Below are 19011 nucleotides of genomic sequence, written 5' to 3' on the forward strand. Positions count from 1 at the left end.
TAACTGCAAAAAAGATCTTTAGTATTTGCATATAATTCATGAAAGGATGATGTATAGTTCACTAGGGCTACTTAAAAAGTACCCCACAGGGCTGGCCAGGTGGTGCAGTGGTTAAGTTCCTACCTTCCAATTCAACGGCCCGGGGTTCACTGGTTGGGATTCCAGGTGTGGACCTATGCACTGCTTGTCAAGCCACTCTGTGGCAGGTATCCCACATATAAAGTAGGGGAAGATGGGCACAGATGTTAGCTCAGGGCCAGTCTTCCTCAGCAAAAAGAGGAGGATTGGCAGCAGATGGTAGCTCAAGGATAATCTTCCTAAAAAAAAAAAAGTACCTCAGACTGGGTGGCTTAAACAATAGAAATTTATTGTCTTTCAGTTCTCAGAGGCTAAAAGTCTGAGATCAAGAAGTTGGCAGGGTTGGTTCCTTCTAAGAGCTGTGAGGAGAGGATCTGTTCCATGCAGCTTTCCTTGGCTTATAAATGGCCATCTTCTCCCTGTGTCTTCACCTCATCTTCTATCTGTGCATGTCTGTGTCGAAATTTTCCCTTTCTCTCAAGACACCAGTCATTGGATTAGAGCTTACCCTAATGACCTCATTTTAACTTGATTACCTCTGTATAGACCCTTTCTCCAAATAGGTAACATTCTGAGATACTGGGGCTTAAGACATTAGCTTATGAATTTTAGGGGATACAGTTCAACCCATAGCTGATTAATTCTTTAATATTAGTTCTGTAACAGGCTGGTAATGATGGTTGACCTGAGGGTGATGGCTGAGGTCTTGGAGAACTGGGTAGCCTAGGGATAGGTAAGGAAAAGAAGTTTCCTTTCTGCCAGTTGCTCTTTGTGTATTTTGAATTTTGCACAAGGTGCATTATATTTTCAAAAAAACTTTTAATGATAACAAAAGATATTATTCTAATCTAGAAAATAAGTGTCATGACTTGTCTAAATTGCTCAAGTATTCCTTTTGATATTTGAATTTTATTAAGACTACTTACCTAGAGTACAGATTTCAAGTCATATGTTCCACAGTTGCAGATTTACCTTACTGTACTAGTTTTTTGTTTGTTTTTTAAGATTTATCCAAGTTACCATCTTTTATCATGGGACACATATGTTAGTGCTAGCAAATCTGGATACTAACACTATTCGTTCTTAGTTATCTTTAGAACCTCTCAGTTTCTTGTATGTAGTTTTATTTTGCAATAATCTATTTGCACTTAATTTTAGTACATTGGCTGTTCTTCCTTTTAGCTTTTAGAAAATACAGTTTGTTTAAGTTGGTGTTAATACTCTTCAATTTCATGTATAAAATTAATTCATTTATTTGAACTTTGTCCTCGAAATATTTATGGAATTAAGTCCTTTTATTTGATTCAATAAAGTCAACTTATTTCCCTCTCTAGTGTCTTTGTAAATTGCTTCCTCCTCTTATTCTTTATAATTGTTTCTTATAAAATCCAAACTATTTTTATTCATATAATACTTCTTTGCTATTGTGTATTTTGAAAACTGACCAGTAATAGGAAAGTATTTTCAGTCTCTACAATAATTGAAAATATCTGTATTGCTGAAGTTTTTGCTGTTGTATTTATTTTATAGATCGAGATGAGGAAGAAATAAACAAACGAGATGACAAAAGAGATGTCAACAAGTACTGCAAGGAGAGGCCCTCTAAAGATAAGGTATTTATCAAATACTGTATTTTTTATAATGTGTTAATTTCCATTTCTTATATAATCCAGATTTCTTAAATATAACACGGTCATGAAGTTTGTTGGTACTTGTATATCTATATATTACTACTCAGAGCTAACTTCAGCCATTCATGTTTTGATATTTGTGATTATGTCAGATAACCAGTATGTCTTACTATTTTCTCCCATACACATAAACCAGATCAACTCATTTTTGCTGAGACGAGGCAAAGGTCTTTTAACATTTCACTATTATATGGACACGGTTTCAATTTCTCATTTTTCAAGGGTAAAAATTTTATACTATCTTCTGCATTTTCTTTAGGAAAAAGAAAAGACTCAGATGATAACAATTAACAGAGATCTGTTAATGGCATTTGTTTATTTTGATCAAAGCCATTGTGGTTACCTCCTTGAAAAGGATCTGGAAGAAATACTTTATACTCTTGGACTACATCTTTCTCGGGCTCAGGTAGTCTATCTTCTGAATATTTAAAGTGAAAAGCATTTTTAAGTAACTTTATCTTTTAGTCTCTGTTGACTTTTGGAAATGTAAGAGCAGTACAGGCTAGTTTAGTAATACAGTCAAGCAATACTGAAATGTATAAAGTAACAGAAAGTTCAAAGTCCCCTCTCCCTCTAGTGCTACTCTGGTCTAATATATAACCTACTAGATCTTTTCGTAAGCAATTCGTGTGTGTGTGTGTGTGTGTGTATACATATATGATCAGTTTTTTAAGTAACACATGAAATCATTCTATACATATTAATACACAGCTTTTTTTCATTTAACAATACAGTGTCATGGGCATTCTAACGTGAAAATAGATACCCACTTCTTTTTTTTTATGACTGCATAGTATTCCATGGTATAGATGTACCATAATAGTCTCAGTAGCTGAGTGGTTTTCACTTTTTGGAATTACAAACTATACTGTAATAAACATCTTTGTGCATATACTTTAATGTATGTGTTAAGTGTTTCTATCAATGTTAGACATTTTTTCAAATGATAATTTTGATTTTAGTTGTATAGAGAACATAGTTAAGAGAGCATAAGTGGTCTGAGTGGGAGTAGATACCTGAGAAAACAAGATGCCACTGATATCCATCGTATGTGAAAATTAGGACACAGTTGTTCAAGGAGAATCAAAAACTTATTTTCATCTTTTGAATTTGTTTACTTGCCTGCATAACAGGTAAAGAAACTTCTTAATAAAGTGGTACTCCGTGAATCTTGCTTTTACCGGAAATTAACAGATACCTCAAAAGATGAAGAAAACCATGAAGAGTCTGAAGCCTTGCAGGAAGATATGCTAGGTTTGAGTATATTATTTTAAGATTGTGACATTTTGTAACTTTATTGTTAATTAAAGAGGAAAAAAAATAACAATAAAATATGGTATCTTCTTTATTATAGGAAACAGGTTGTTACTTCCAACACCAGTAGTAAAACAGGAATCGAAGGATGTGGAAGAAAATGTTGGCCTTATCGTGTACAATGGTGCAATGGTAGATGTAGGAAGCCTCTTGCAAAAATTGGAAAAGAGTGAAAAAGTAAGAGCTGAAGTAGAACAGAAGCTGCAGTTACTAGAAGAAAAAACAGGTAAGTAACAGCATTGGATATGTCAGTACTTTTAACACCCTATTGGAGTATATATGTGTACATACGTGTGTATGTACCTATACACACATGCGTAGCCATACCTTGCATTTTAGTCTGGGCAATAATGTAACTTTAATTTTGACCATTTCTGTTAAAAGTTATAAAATTGCTTAGCTTTCTAAGAATTAATCTTAGATTTTTATGTTCTCAGGTTCGTTTGTTGTTCTGTTGCATCCTTTTAATCCTCCCCTGGTTCCACTTAGTTTTCTCCAGTTTCTGCTACTTTCTCTAGTCTGTACAATCGTCTGAAAATGAAACATTGGTTTAGAAGTAATACTTAGGTAAAACTTAATTTAAATGAAATGAGTATTACAGTGTTATTTATAACTATTGAAATTGACATTTGTGGCCATTAAGGAATTATATCTGCTTTTTATTTTGCTAGTGGAAATATTTTTAACCTCAGAATTAAATTGGATATTTTAAGGGGTAAGATGGTGAGTTTTTCTGTTTTCTTTTAAACAGATGAAGATGAAAAAACCATATTAAATTTGGAGAATTCCAACAAAAGCCTTTCTGGTGAACTCAGAGAAGTTAAAAAGGACCTTAGTCAGTTACAAGAGAACTTAAAGATTTCAGAAAACATGAATTTGCAATTTGAAAACCAACTGAATAAGACAATCAGAAACTTATCCACAGTAATGGATGAAATCCACACTGTTCTCAAGAAGGTTAGCAGTTTTGTACTTTCAACATTTTCATAGTTTATTTCAATTTTTATATCTTTATGGCAATTTTAACGTTATTAAGCTCATAGTGGTTTTTCTAGGAGCAAATGATGGTGGCATTCTGTTCTTCATCAGATTAGTCAAAAGCAATTCCCACAGGATTGTATTTCCCTAGAACTTTGATGGGATGTCAACATGGTTTGTATGTACAGAATTCTTAAAGCAAATTTTGTATTTCTTTCAGAACCAGAGAGTGAGTTTGAACTTGAGGAAGATAAAACCTTTCACTTTCTTTTCATACCCATTTATTGTGGGCAGAGTCGAGAAACTTTGGCACTATCATAATTAATTTATTAGGATTCTTTGTCACTAAAGAAAAATTTAGTAACTCAATGCCATTATAAACTAACTTCAGTAATTGAGAGATCTTCCACATCCTGGGTCTCACTCACAGAAGAAAAAAATCTGCAGTGCAAGGAATAACTACTGTTATTCTAATTTCTCAGAACTCAGATGGCTTTCTCAAATACTCTAAGCCATTCTGCATAGAATTGAGAGATGGATTTCTTTCATAATTGACCCCAGGGTCAGTTTTCCACAGATGGTAAAATGGGCTATCTGTAGTATTTCTGTTTAGCAGTGTTTATTATTTTTAAAGTTACATTTAAGAGAATCTAATAAACTATAGTTTTTCCTTGTCTGTTGTTTTATAGGATAATGTGAAGAATGAAGACAAAGATCAGAAATCCAAGGAGATTGGTACAAGTGTATGATAAAATACGTGTAGTGATGAGGAATGGTGTTAAATAATGTAATATATAAAATCATGATACAAGAATGTTTGAAAGTGATGCATGTTTGATTTTAGTAGTATAAATATCTGTTAGTTCAAATGATGTATAAAGTTTTACGAATGTGAGAGTCTCTGCTTTTGAAAATTGCTTGTAATTCCTGGCATTCAAATTATTAAACACTCCTTGAGTGAAATAATTTTGCATTGCAAAATGTTTTAGGATGAACTTTGTTATAGTTTTAACCCCAATAAAGTTCATCAACTTAATTGACAGTAGTATTTAATTACCAAATGTCTTTTATTAAAATATCTAGAAAATTGTAATTTTATTTATAGAATTATCATTTTTAGGTTTAAAAATTTTTTTTAGTCTTTTAAAATTTCATTATAAATCATAAAATAGCATGCTGCTTAATTTTTGCAAGTTTTTGAACCAGACATTTTTTTACTCACCATAAAAAAAAAAACCCTCTAATTATCAGTCTCTGAAAGCATTCATTAAAAATTCAATTCATCCAAAAGACAATACATCAAAAACTAAGAAATAGACAATTAGCATTGTTACTGTATACGTGAGGCTTTACATAAAACTAATAATTCTGATGTTAATGTTACTATTCAACTGATTAATTGTTCAACTTTCCCAGAATAGCAGCTACATTACTTTTAATTTTGAGGAGTTTTTAAAAAATGCAGTATATGTCAAATGTACAGTTAAGTACCAAGCCAGTAGATGTCAGTATGTTGCCTTTTAAGTTAAGCCTTCTTGAATTAAAAATAATTTTTTTCTTAGTCTGTGTACTTCCTTCAGAATTTTAGTGGATACATAAGAGTTGATTAACTGTTGAATGAAAAAAGTAGGCAATGTGGTATACTCTTAAAGCTGTGGTTCTCAACAGGGGTGAATTTGCCCCCACAAGACAGTTAGCAATGTCTGGAGACATTTCTACTTGTCGCATCTGGGTGAGTGCTACTTGTGTCTAGTTGGTAAAGGCTAAGGATTTTTTTAAACATCCTATGTTGCATATAACCACCCCCCACAACAAAGAATTATCCAGCCCCAAATGTCAGTAGTGCCCAGGGTGAGAAACTCGAGTCTAAAGGAATATAGGGTTAAATGACATGTCCTTCAGATAACACTGGTGAAAACTGAAGAGCATCTTGAGCAGATGATTAGTGTTCTGTATTTAAATAACCCTTCCTGGAACATTTCACTGTCACAGAAATCTATGCTATATTAGGGTTATTTTATTTCATTTTGCCAAAATAATGCCTAGGTGTTCCAAATAGGTGAACATGAGAATGTAAGTGCCACGTTACACATATCTTAAGCTAAATGGAATCCACATGGCTTTTACTAAGAAATAGATTAAAATACAGGAAATTCTTTCAAACCAATTTTTGTCTTAAGTTGCTGTTTTTGGTCTTATGGTTTGTTGAACTTCCCTGAAGTCAAATTCCTGATTCATCCGTAATTATACAGTTATTGTATGAATGTGTCTCCTTCAAGGTAAGATGTAATAGGGTAGTTGGAAAGAATTTTTTCTCAAGGGAAAATCTTGGAGAGAAACTTTTAAATGAAAGACAGTAAAGAATATAGTTCTTTAATAGAGTATATTTTTAAATGAGAAAAATCCTTATAAAGTCTACCTTTTAGACTTTTCTCAGAGATATTTAAAACAGAATAATATTGGGAGAATGGAGAAAAAGTATACATCTTTCCGTTTTATTATTACTTAGGGGTAAAATTCTTACAAAATTTCACTGAAAGTGGAAAGTGAGATGATTGAGCTTAAAAAAGCAGGTCACATATAGAAAAGTTGGTGTTAGAGAAAATGAGGGAAAGAGAACCTGTTTTGCCTTTCTAAACTGTTTTGGATATTTATTCAGAAATAAAAATGCAGTCTATTCTTGTATTCTCTCATCTGACATTGACCAAGCTAAAATATTTAATCAGATAACAAAGTAGGTCTATGATAACATTTAATTTTATTTTCCCATCCTTTTTATGTTCTAGATGCCTGTATTTGCATTTTTAATGCTTGGTTCAGTCATTGGACAACTGAAATTTTAAGAATTTAGTATTTCTTTCTGGAGTTTGCCTAAGTCCTAGAAAATTAGTCTTCAAAAATATAACAATATGGGACTGACGCTGTTGGCTTAGTGGTTAAATTTGCATGCTCAGCTTCAGTGGCCCATGGTTCTCTGGTTTGGATCCTGGGTCCAGACCTACTACACGCCTCTCATCAAGCCATGTTGTGGCAGCATCTCACATAGAACTAGAGTGACCTACAACTAGGATATACGACTATGTACTGAAGCTTTGAGGAAGGAAAGAAACAAAGAGGAAGATTGGCAACAGATGTTAGCTCAGGACCAATCTTCCCCACCAAAAAAACAAAAAGCATACCTAAAAAAAAAGTAACAGTACAAAAAATCCTTTTTTAAGAGAATTACAGTAACACTTAGACTTTGCATATGTACACTTTTCACTCCTCAAAATTTTCAGTAATATTCAACACATACTTTCTAATATTTTTCCTAGTCTGTCTGATCCCTAACCACAACCTATTACATAACTACTTAGAATTACAGGTGAGTAATACTGGCTTATGAATCAGTGCTTTTTCAGAGACTGTAGGATTCTTCTCCAACTTTCTTAAGTTTGCCCCTTTAAGAATGTTGAGGTGCTCTCACTTTTTAACCCTAACAATCATAAAACCTTAATCATAAAGTCTTGTAGCTTGAATGAATGGATAATTTTACTAATGAAGAAAATAAGAATCTCAATCCTATTGTAAAATGCAAGACTTATCCTCTGAAGTGGCAAAAGAATGCTGGTTCTTTGGTATTAGTTGTCCTAGTAGAAGGGAGAACTTCCTGCTTTTATTTCTGTTGGTGAAATTGATAATGAACCATCACAAGGGACACTGGGACTACTTGGTACAAATAAGCCCAGCACTTTCATTGTTGTTGATAAAATTTAATTTCAGAATCATAGTAAAGAATATATGAAGCTATATTTTGGAGAAACAAAGATCAGGCCTTAATCCTCTGAAAACATTCAGCAAGGCAAAACCATTAAATAAAAATTTTGAAAGCAATCTAAAAAGTTAATGTTACAGGATATTTCAGAATATTTGGAATACATTCTATAAGCAAGAGTGTTGAAATGATCAAGGTGAAAAAGCTCAGCAGAGAGTCAGAATTAACCATTCACTGACATTCAAATCACTTAATAGATTTGAAAAATCTCAGGTGTGATTTTGGGGTTAAATAACATCTGGTTTTGGATGATACCAAGTTTTATAGGTTTATAGAATATTTTTATATAGTTGACCTTAACTTATATTAAGAATTTAAACAAATTGTGTCCCAAGGAATTCTAAAACCATACTGGCAAAACTAAGAGAAACTAAGCCCAGGGCTCTTTTGCACCTCACCTTTCATGTGTTTTTAGCAGAGTGAAACCTAAGTAATTCAGTTGTCAATAGTAATGCTGTGGAAAGCAAAACAAACCTGTAAAGAGCCTGAACTGGATGGGCTGGACTAGGTAGGACAGATTAGCTGATGCCCCTTTCATCTGCCCTCTCTGGGCACCCTGAGGGCTCACAGCACTGCCTGTGTTACCTTATAACTGCACCGCTCGCCTGCATAAGTGCATGATTGGCACAGAACCTTTCATCAGTTGTGTACCCCTGGGCCATTCTCTCTTTAAATCCTAAGAGTGACCAGGATATTGAGTTGTACCTTTGCTAAGAGGCCAAGCTGTGGGGACTTTTGCCAAAGTGGACTCGGGAGGGAAGATAACTTGAAGATGCTTTTACATTTTTGTTACATCTTAATGTTCATCTTCAGCACCAGCAGAGACATGAACTTGGACACAGGACCAAAGACCCTGACAATCCCAAGAGTCTCAGCACCTTCCCTATGCTTCAGTTGAGGGAAAAATCTCAAGTGCCTTAGTCTTCTGGGCCACAGAGTCTTAGCTGAGATCAAGGGGACGAACAGCAGGGATTTCTGCCACAGTGACATCATAATTGTGTATGCCTTAATACAGAGGTAGTCACTTCTTTCTGGTAAGAAAAACAGTATTTATGTAGAAAGCAAAAAAAAAAAGTTTGGAAACTTCTCATTTTCTGCTAAAGAAAGGAATTTGGAATATGTTAAACATTGATTATACTTGTTAGAATATGGATAGAATTTATCGTAAATGTATTAGGTAATCTATCTCTGGTTATTCATGTCCACGAAACTAATTAAAGCATTTGGTGAAAACAGATAATGCCACTTGTATATAGCAAACAGTAAAGGTATTCTCTTTAGGTACCTAGATAGAGTTGTTGACAATTCCAGCAGGAAAGGAATGCTATTTTCAGTGGTTGCCTGGGTTCCCGCCAATCTTTGTGAGTTGTCTCTGATGCAGGTAATAACTGACTCTTGAGAGGCTGAATTTCCTTAGCTACTTAGATCTCTAAATACTGACTAGAATTCATCTAGATCAAAAATTCATCTTTGTAGATCAAAAATCCTCCAGTGGGGACTGTAGATTTTATTGAGAGTTTGACATGATGCTAAAGGGCTTTCAGAGCACTCTGACAGTCATACACATCATAGAGAAGGGACGCTCCTTCCCTGCTTCCAAGTCCACAAGTTAACTTTGAGATAGTGTTGAATCTTAGTGTGGGTCTGAGGTAACCTGAGGTGGTTTTCTTGTCAGAAGCCATGTAGGTTTGCTCCTACTGATGTGAAGTCGAAGTAGGCACAGAAAGCGTGTATTGATTTTAGGCAGAAGATTGAAGTGAGCGCAGTCGGTAGAGACGCTGTAAGACTCTACAGGACAGGTAGCACGCAGTGCATTTCCTGACCCAACTGCAATGTGATTGCCATGTCTGTGGGTCTCAGGGAAGACAGCTGTTCCACCATAATTTTGTAGTCAGATTATTTTGAAGTTAATTAAAAATATTTAAAAATATCTTTATAAATTGTTAAATGAGCTTAATGATGAGAATTTTTCAGGAATCATTAACATGTTTCACTGCCTTATTTTATGTTTTATTTATAGAGTAGGTGATATTTTAGACCATAATTTATTATCTAAACTGGGGACTTTTTGAGAGAAGAGGAGCGTGCCAAGAATAATTCTATCAAGACACTAGGTATAAACCAGGACCTATAGGGTCCTATAGGGTATAAACCCGTCTAAGGCAAACTGATTATTGTCTATTTATTATCCATCTTATGGATAATATTGACCTGCTTTTGTTCCACTAGTTTAAAAGCCTAGGCTTATACATACATGGAGATTAAGTATCAAAGTACTTTTGAGCATAAATTACATACCTAGTTGTCAGATAGGTACGGTACTAATTAAGTCACTGAGTCAGCTCCTTATTTCAGCCCCATTAATGACGGAGTCTGAATATGATCATTATGCCTGCACTAAGGCAGTGGTTCTCCAACTAGGATGCCTCAGAATCACGTGGGAGCCTTGTTAAACACAGATTACTGGGCCCCAGCCCCAGAATTTCTGATTGAGGAGGTCCGAGGTAGGGCCCGAGAATTTGCATTTCTAACGTAAGGTATACACAGAGAGCAGGTTTCCCTACTTATTATGTGATTTAAAAACCTCTAAGAAAAAGTTGCAGTTGTCTTGGAGATAGTACCCCTGAGCAATTTGGGCTTTTTCTGTAGGAGTATATATTTCTACATTGGATGACCTGTAGTTGACACTGAAATATTTGTCAAAAGAATGACTGCAAGTCGAGGAACCTGCAGGGTAGTCACTTTGAAAAGCTTTGAAATAGTTTCTTTATGGGAAGAGTCACAACTGCTTAAGCAACTGAATTAAATAAACTGGGAAGAATCAATCATCATTTCTTGGTAGTTTGCTTTTGTTGGGTTTTTTTTTCACTTCTCACTCTCAAGCTGATATGACTATATAATTCCTTTGTGAGGTGTCAAATTCTGAACATAATGTAACTAATGTGGAGTGTATGTGTGTGGTCCCCACAGTCTTTTGGGTGGGTGACAAGTAGGATGCTCAGACATAATAGTTTGTGAAGCTGGTTAAGTGCTTGGTTGGGTGAGGGGCCTATCAGCTGGCTTGGGCAAGGACCCTGGAGTAGGTGGCTGGGCTGAGAGGGAAAAATTAAAGAACTGAGATGGTCAGCAGGGGGAGACGTAAACAATAGGCAACAAAGTCTTTTTGACCATGGAGAGGTCCCCAAAATGGCAAGGCAAGGAGTAGGCAGATCCTAGAAGCGATGAGGGAGGATCTCTTGAGGAGACATGGGGTGTGAGTAAAGGCTCTTAATTCCAGGTTCTCTGTATGTCTCTAGCCAGGGCTTAGTCATCTGTCTGAATTTTAAAGGGGCTAATCTTTGAGGCAGTGACTGCATCCTCTGAAGCCATAACTGAAAAGGCTGCACTCTCTCCTTGAGGCAGAAGGAGAGCTTCTGTGACTAGTTAGGTCCTCAGAGAGAAATTGCTTTGAATGGGCAAGGCAAACGGTGAGAGAGACTTTAATTCGCCTAAATTAGATAAGTTCCTAAAACGTTGCTCCATTGAGTGTTTAAAGAACTAGAGTATAGGGGGCCGGCCTGGTGATGTAGTGGTTAAGTTTGTGCACTCCACTTCGGCAGCCTGGGGTTTGCGGTTTTGGATCCCAGGCGTGGACCTACACACGGCTCATCAAGCCATGCTGTGGCAGTGTCCGACATACAAAAATAGAGGAAGATTGCCACATGGTGCTGATTCAGTGGGGTAGTGGTTAATTTTGTGTGCTCTGCTTGGCAGCCCGGGGTTTGTGTGTTTGGATCCCAGGCATGGACCTACACACTGCTCTTCAAGCCATGCTGTGGCAGCATCCCATGTACAGAATAGATGAAGACTGAGGAATGTTGGCACAGATGTTAGTTCAGTGACAATCTTCCTTAAGTGGAAAAAGAGGAAGATTGGCAACAGATGTCAGCTCAGAGCCAATCTTCCTCACCAAAAAAAAAAAAAAAAAAGAAAAAGAGAACTAGAGTATGGGGGCCTGCCCCATGGCCTCGTGGTTAAGTTCAGTGTACTCTGCTTTGATGGCCCAGGTTTGGGTCCTGGGCACGGACCTACCTACAACTGCTCAGTGGTGCCCATGCTATAGCAGCAACCCACATACAAAATAAAGGAAGATTGGCAACGGATGTTTGCTCAAGGCAAATCTTCCTCAGCAAAAAAAAAAAAGAACTAGACTATGTTGTTAATCAGTGGGACTGATGATATGTGGGATTCATCCAACTGCTGCTCCCCCAGGCCCCACCCAGGGCTGGCTAATAGTCCAGATTCCTGTGTATGGACTGACTTCCCTGTCCAAAAGTTTAATCTGGTGGGTGGAGAAAGTAAAGGGGGTGAGGAGACAGTAGTCCTCTAGACAGTATCAATATTACTGAAAATCAGGCAGATAATAATCTCAGTTCCAGGGGAATGGATCAATTTGAATTAGATGTCAGCCAGTGATGCCACAGAGACAGAGTCCAGCCCCTAAAGAAGAGAGGATTTTACAGACTGTCAGGAACCCAACCACAGAGGCAAGATTCAGAGCTGGGGCCCCAAGTTCAGCTAACAATTGAAGCAGAGGCCAGGAGCAAAGGTCCTGGCTCATCCATGCAGACTTTGAAGACTAGAGCTTGGTAAGTGTGGTGGCATTTGGGTTGACACCGCATTTAGGACAATGCAAGTAATAAATCCTATCCATTGGTGTGATGCACCCATCCTAACATGTCAGGCAGTTTGGATTAGCTCAATCTGGTGAGCCTAAATCTATAGTTAAAGATACCTGATAGAGCTAGGCAGGGCTGAAATGTGGCCTTAACCTCAGGTGGTTTTACGGATACTTGCTCATCAAAAATATCTAAGCATTTTAATATATTTAATCTGTTTTATTAAAGTATGAGCCAGCCTAATTTCAAATTGAGTGAAATCAAATCCAGAGTAAATCTGGATTTGGAATAAAGTAAGAATGCTGCCATTCTAAGCCGAGCCTTCAGCTCTGCAGTTAATTTTTCTGTTCTAGAACTTTGTCGTGTTTAGCTCTTGGTTGCCTGGGACCTCCAGCAGTCTGCAGATAAAGATCACCTTAGGAAACTGAAGGCCAGAGGTAAAAGCTGAGATCCAAAAGCCGGGCATTCAGCATCGCCCCAGCAGTACCCTTGCTTATAGATAAGCTCAAAACCAGTAAGCAAAACCTTGTCTTTTCTCTAGGAGATCCTAAGCTGTGGTGAATTGGTGTTAAGAGATTTTGTTCACGCAAAGTGCATGAACCTGTTAGAAGAACTTCCTTCTAATGGTAACAGAAATGTTATTGTGGGCATTGCTGGGTTAACTGTAATTCCTGGCTTCTCTCTCATTGGATTCCCCTCGCCCCCAGTGGGTATTTTAGAACATCTGTTCTTTACTAAGGTATTTCAACTTTAAAAATATTTTGAAGTCTAGGTTTAGCTATCTCAATCACCTTTTAAATATTTGGCTCTTGGCATTGTGTTAAACAGTGTCTTGAGAGCAGATGGCTTTCCAGTTCACCAGTTTTAGAACCCATGTGCCCTGGACCTAACATCAAAGAGTGCCATATAATCACTTTAAATTTTTCTCTTTTATTGCACTACTGCAGTTGCATTATTGGTAACATGTGGTTAAGAGGGCACCTCTTTGTATGGAGTTTGTTCTAGGTTCTCAAATTTGGAGGATTAATTTAACTTCAGAATTGAGCTTTTACCAGACACTTTTTAAAATTAATGTTTATTTGTATTTTCATGGCCTTTGCCCTAAAAATTCTCTGAGCTACTAAATCAGGTGCAGATTTCACCTTTGTTTACATAAGCTTGTGGTCCAGCAGTAATTGATATTGTGTTGTTGCTCCAGCAGTTCAGGCAAATGAAACTTCATAAAGCAAACGACTTTATTTTATTTATTTATTTATTTATTTTTGAGGAAGATTAGCCCTGAGCTAACTACTGCCAATCCTCCTCTTTTTGCTAAGGAAGACTGGCCCTGAGCTAACATCCATGCCCATCTTCCTCTACTTTATATTTGGGACACCTACCACAGCATGGCTTTTGCCAAGCGGCGCCATGTCCACACCCGGGATCCGAACCAGCGAACCCTGGGCTGCCGAGAAGCGGAATGTGTGAACTTAACTGCTCTGCCACCAGGCCGGCCCAAAGGGAACAACTTTAAATGTGATCTACAGGAAGCTATTAATAGATGTTATTACAACACCAATCTTAGAGTTCAAAACTTTCTCACATCTAAAGAGACAAAGCATGAGAAATTTGCATGCTCTGGTTCCTGATCATTCTAAATTTTCAGATTCAAGATAAACCGAAAACATAAATTCGTTTTGGGATTAGTTTGCTATGGCAAATCCTCCTTTGCAAGGGTCATTGTAAGAGTTTGGAACATTGATATAGCAGTTAGTAGTCTATGCTTCAGCAAAAAATTGGTCATGTTATTTTCTCCATTCCAAATGTGAGAAAATGCAACCAAAAAAAATCAAAAGTTATTCCTTCCTGGTCCCCAGAGAAATGTAAAGGGTTTAATATTTCACATCAGTAAAACCTCAGATCTACTTCCTGGTTGAACCTGGCATCCCAGTCTGTTTATAAGATTGTATTTCCAGGGGCTGGCCCCGTGGTCGAGGGGTTTGGTTTGCCCGCTTCGCTTTGGCGGCCTGGGGTTTCACTGATTCGAGTCCTGGGCGTGGACGTGGTGCTGTTCATCAGGCCACGCTGAGGCAGCATCCCACATGCCACAACTGGAGGGACCCACAACTAAAAATACACAACTATGTACCGGGAGGCTTTGGGGAGAAAAAATTTAAAAATCTTTAAAAAAAGAAAAAGATTGTATTTCCAAATGCAGCTCACTGGTTATCTCTAGCCTTTTTTGTCTTCCTTCAGGCAGAGAAAGAGTAGAATCTACTTGTAACATATAAAGAATAAATATTTAATGTCCATTCAGTTTCTTTCTTAAATAGATAGATCCGTTGAAAGGCAGTCCCTGGCCACACAAAGCCTGCTTGCTGTCTCTGGCTATGACATAAATATTTAATTAGAACCTACTTCGAACCATTGTTCCTATTAAGGCATAAAGTACACTAGCCTTGGGCCACACTTACGCCATTTCCCAAGTCCATCTGTTATTTATCCCAGGGTTTTTACCAGCTTTGCAAAGTTGGGAGTCATTCACCTGGCTGTTGGAAAAGTTTCCAGGAGGTGAATGTTTAACCTTTGAGCTACTGTTTCCAGAAGAGAACCAGCCAACCAAACATCACTAGAAGAATTAGAATTTGGAATGAAATGAGAATTCTACCATTGTACAGCTAAGCCTTCAGCTCCACAGTTACTGTGTTTCTGTTTTATGGCTTGGTCGTGTTTAGCTCTTGGTTGTCTGGGATCTCCAGTAGTCTGCAGATAAAGATCACCTCAGGAAAACTGAAGCCCAGAGGTAAAAGCTGAGATCCACAAGCTGATTGTTTTCCCGGGCATTCAGCATTGCTTCAGCAGTACTCTTGTTTAATTATCAAGAGTTTGTTGTAAATAAAGATTCTTCTTTAATAAATAGCAGACCACTTCCTGTTTCCTGGGAGCCAGTCTTTATCTGCTTGGATAGGACAAAAGGTTTTGAAGAAGGTCATTATTTCATTTGATTCCATTGCCTAACATTATAAAGTCACACATACGCTTCTCTTAAGATTATTGAGAGAATTAGCAGTTATTCTGTTAGTATACCTATATCCAAAACGACAACTGGAAAAAGTAAATGGTTGAAGTGCCACAGTATAAGCATAAGAGAGAGGAACCTAATGAAGGTGTGTGGGGTTTAACAGTGCAGACAGGAAGGACTGGTTGACCTGGCAAACTAAAACGAATTTTATTCCAGTTTTAACAAAATGTAAGAAGAATCCAATCTCCAGCTTCAGTCTACATTTTAAAATTCTGATTCAGGTGCCGGCCCGTGGCGCAGCAGTTAAGTTCGCATGTTCAGCTTCTGCGGCCTGAGGTTCGCTGGTTTAGATCCCAGGTGTGGATCTACGCACCGCTTGTCAAGCCATCCTGTGGCAGGCGTCCCACATAAAGTAGAGGAAGATGGGCACGGATCTTAGCTCAGGGCCAGTCTTCCTCAGCAAAACAGGAGGATTGGCGGCAGATGTTAGCTCAGGGCTAATCTTCCTCAAAAAAAAAAATAAATAAAAATGCTGATTCAGGCCAGCTGTGATTTAATAGTGCTTATATTGATAATAAAACTCTATTAAACTCCTTAAAATAACAGCAGAATTGAAAGGCTAAGCTCAGGGTCAGAGCCTCTCCTGTCTTGTACTGTTCCTAGCAGTAACTACTTATGTGCCATTTTGCCCAGCTTAAAATGCTTCCCATTTGTAAAGGGACTATTCAGTATAAACTTTTCATGTAAATTACTTTGAGCAAATGTATATTATCTCTAAATGATATAATCCCCTAGATAATCACATTCTTCCAGGTCAAAGCAAAGATTCTCATACGTTTACTAAATACCTTCAAAACAACACTCTCTCAAATGAAAATGATTTTACATCCAAATTTTGACTGAGAGAATGATAGAGGAAATATAAATCAGAGCAAAAATAACGTTGGGATAAGAAAACAATATGACATAACTCTGGAATTTTTTTTTTTAAAGATTGGCACCTGAGCTAACATCTGTTGCCAATTTTCTTTTTTCTTCCTTCTCCCCAAAGCCCCCCAGTACACAATTGTATATTCTAGTTGTGAGTGCCTCTGCTTGTGCTATGTGGGACGCCACCTCAGCATGGCTTGGTGAGTGGTGCCATGTCTGCGCTCAGGATCCAAACCAGCGAAACCCCAGGCCGCAGAAGCAGAGCGTGTGAACTTAACCACTCGGCCACGGGGCCAGCCCCTGGAATTTTGTGTAAACAAGATAGATATTTATAGTTACAAAATGGATATAAGAAAATTTTGTAGAATCTGTTTCATAGTATAATGTATAATCTTCATCTTATCTCATTACTGTTTTACCCCTCTTCTATCCTAATCCTTATCCTAAATCATGCCTCATTCAATCACCTTATTTAAGGTTACGTGATCCGGTTTTTCATCCTCCTCCCACTTTGCAGGTGAGAACACTGAGGCGGTGGACCAGAACTGTGGGGGCTTAGCTCAGATCACGCATACACTTAGAGGAATGTTTGCCTGCCAAACCATGTAACACTAGCTGAAGTCCCTCCCCAGCTTCATAAAGAAGTGAAAGCATTTGGATTGCTTTTCTTAGTTCTCATGATAGATACCAAATAAAAACAAGATGTCTTGGGGTTTTTTTTCATAATGAACTGGAATGGAGGGAAATTTACTAAAAATTCTTCTTTGAGAGCCTGTACTATTTTTTTAAAAAACAGCTTATGATAGTTGCAAATGGAGTAGAATAGTTATTATGTCAAAGTTTCTTGCCAGTCTGCCACTTTCTTGGCCCTGTAGCTAGAGAGAGCAGGCTTTTCTTGAGGTGTTAGTTTTGTCTGTGCCAATTGGCATTTCCAGGTTGCCAGCTTCTCTAGTATCCAGTCTGGGATGTATGAAGCAAAAACAAAACTCAGGGAACTAACCACTGTGGTGGGTCCCGAGGTCCCTACCCAGCCAGTCTGCGTCTCTCTACCTTTCAGAGTTTTATGCGTAGGAGATACACATATGTATACATGTATATGTTTACGTATCTTGGGAGATACATGTATGTATATATGTCTCCCAAGGCTTTCAGTTATGTTAAGTGGGAAGAATAGGAAAAATTTTTAATTTAAAATATATATAATATTCCATTTTTCTAAAATTATTTCTTTCTGTCTATATATTTACCTAGAAAAATGTTCACCTTGCTGAAGATGGTAATTTCTGGGTAGTAGAATCTCAAATGAATTTTTTCTTTGTGTATGTTTAAAATTTTTAAAATGAAATGTATGATTTTTTAAAAAACACAGGCATTCTAAAAAAAAAAAGTGCGTCATTTGGGGGAAGTTGGGGAGACATTAGTGTCCCCAGAGAAATGTCTACAACCTAGAAAATCCAGTACGTCTCCTTTCTGAGTTATCATAATTGGTTTAAAGGATTTCTCTTTTCCTATTGTCCACTAGTGTGATTTACCTCTCATCATCTTTAAGCAATTTGAATATCCAAGAGGGATAGGTTATGGGCTTAAAAAACAATTATTGGCTTCAAATTCATTCGAGGAACAGGGACACTATGGGTGTATGTGCCTTTTTTTTTTTTTTTTTTTTTTTCTGGTTAAACAGCTTTTTTTTTTTTTTTTATTTTTATTAATGTTATGATAGATTACAAGCTTGTGAGACTTCAGTTGTACATTTTTGTTAGTCATGTTGTGGGTACACCACTTCCCCCTTCGTACCCTCCCCCCACCCCCCCTTTTCCCTGGTAACCACCGATCAGATCTCCTTCTCAATATACTAATTTCCACCTATGAGTGGAGTCATATAGAGATCGTCTTTCTCTGACTGACTTATTTCGCTTAACATAATGCCCTCGAGGTCCATCCACGTTGTTGTGAATGGGCCAATTTCGTCTTTTTTTATGGCTGAGTAGTATTCCATTGTGTATATATACCACATCTTCTTTATCCAGTCATCAGTTTCTGGGCATGTAGGCTGGTTCCACGTCTTGGCTATTGTAAATAATGCTGCGATGAACATAGGGGTGCAACGGACTCTTGAGATATCTGTTATCAGGTTCTTAGGATAGAGACCCAGTAATGGGATGGCTGGGTCATAGGGTATTTCTATTTTTAACTTTTTGAGAAATCTCCATACTGTTTTCCATAGTGGCTGTACCAGTTTGCATTCCCACCAACAGTGTATGAGGGTTCCTCTTTCTCCACAACCTCTCCAACATTTGTCGTTCTTGGTTTTGGATGTTTTTGCCAATCTAACGGGGGTAAGGTGATATCTTAGTGTAGTTTTGATTTGCATTTCCCTGATGATTAGCGATGATGAACATCTTTTCATGTGTCTATTGGCCATATTCATATCTTCTTTTGAGAAATGTCTGTTCATGTCCTCTGCCCATTTTTTGATCGGGTTGTTTGTTTTTTTGTTGTTAAGCAGTGTGAGTTCTTTGTATATTATGGAGATTAACCCTTTGTCGG

General features: G+C 37.3%; 1 protein-coding gene across 5 annotated transcripts in view; it reads left to right on the forward strand.

Annotated features, from left to right (window-relative positions):
• Positions 1–5622, forward strand: part of CCAR1 (cell division cycle and apoptosis regulator 1) — a 52272-nt gene extending 46650 nt beyond the window's left edge. For all 5 annotated transcript variants that reach the window (XM_070226271.1, XM_005602418.4, XM_005602417.4 and 2 more), the window contains exons 20-25: positions 1609–1691; positions 2029–2175; positions 2903–3023; positions 3124–3309; positions 3835–4040; positions 4751–5622. In XM_070226271.1, coding sequence (XP_070082372.1) covers positions 1609–1691; positions 2029–2175; positions 2903–3023; positions 3124–3309; positions 3835–4040; positions 4751–4810 — 803 coding nt within the window. In that variant the 3' untranslated portion in view covers positions 4811–5622. The remainder of the gene's footprint in view (positions 1–1608; positions 1692–2028; positions 2176–2902; positions 3024–3123; positions 3310–3834; positions 4041–4750) is intronic.
• The last annotated feature ends 13389 nt before the right edge of the window (positions 5623–19011 follow it).

The sequence above is a fragment of the Equus caballus genome, chromosome 1 (genome assembly GCF_041296265.1).
Source record: "Equus caballus isolate H_3958 breed thoroughbred chromosome 1, TB-T2T, whole genome shotgun sequence".
Classification (NCBI taxonomy): Eukaryota; Metazoa; Chordata; class Mammalia; order Perissodactyla; family Equidae; genus Equus; species Equus caballus.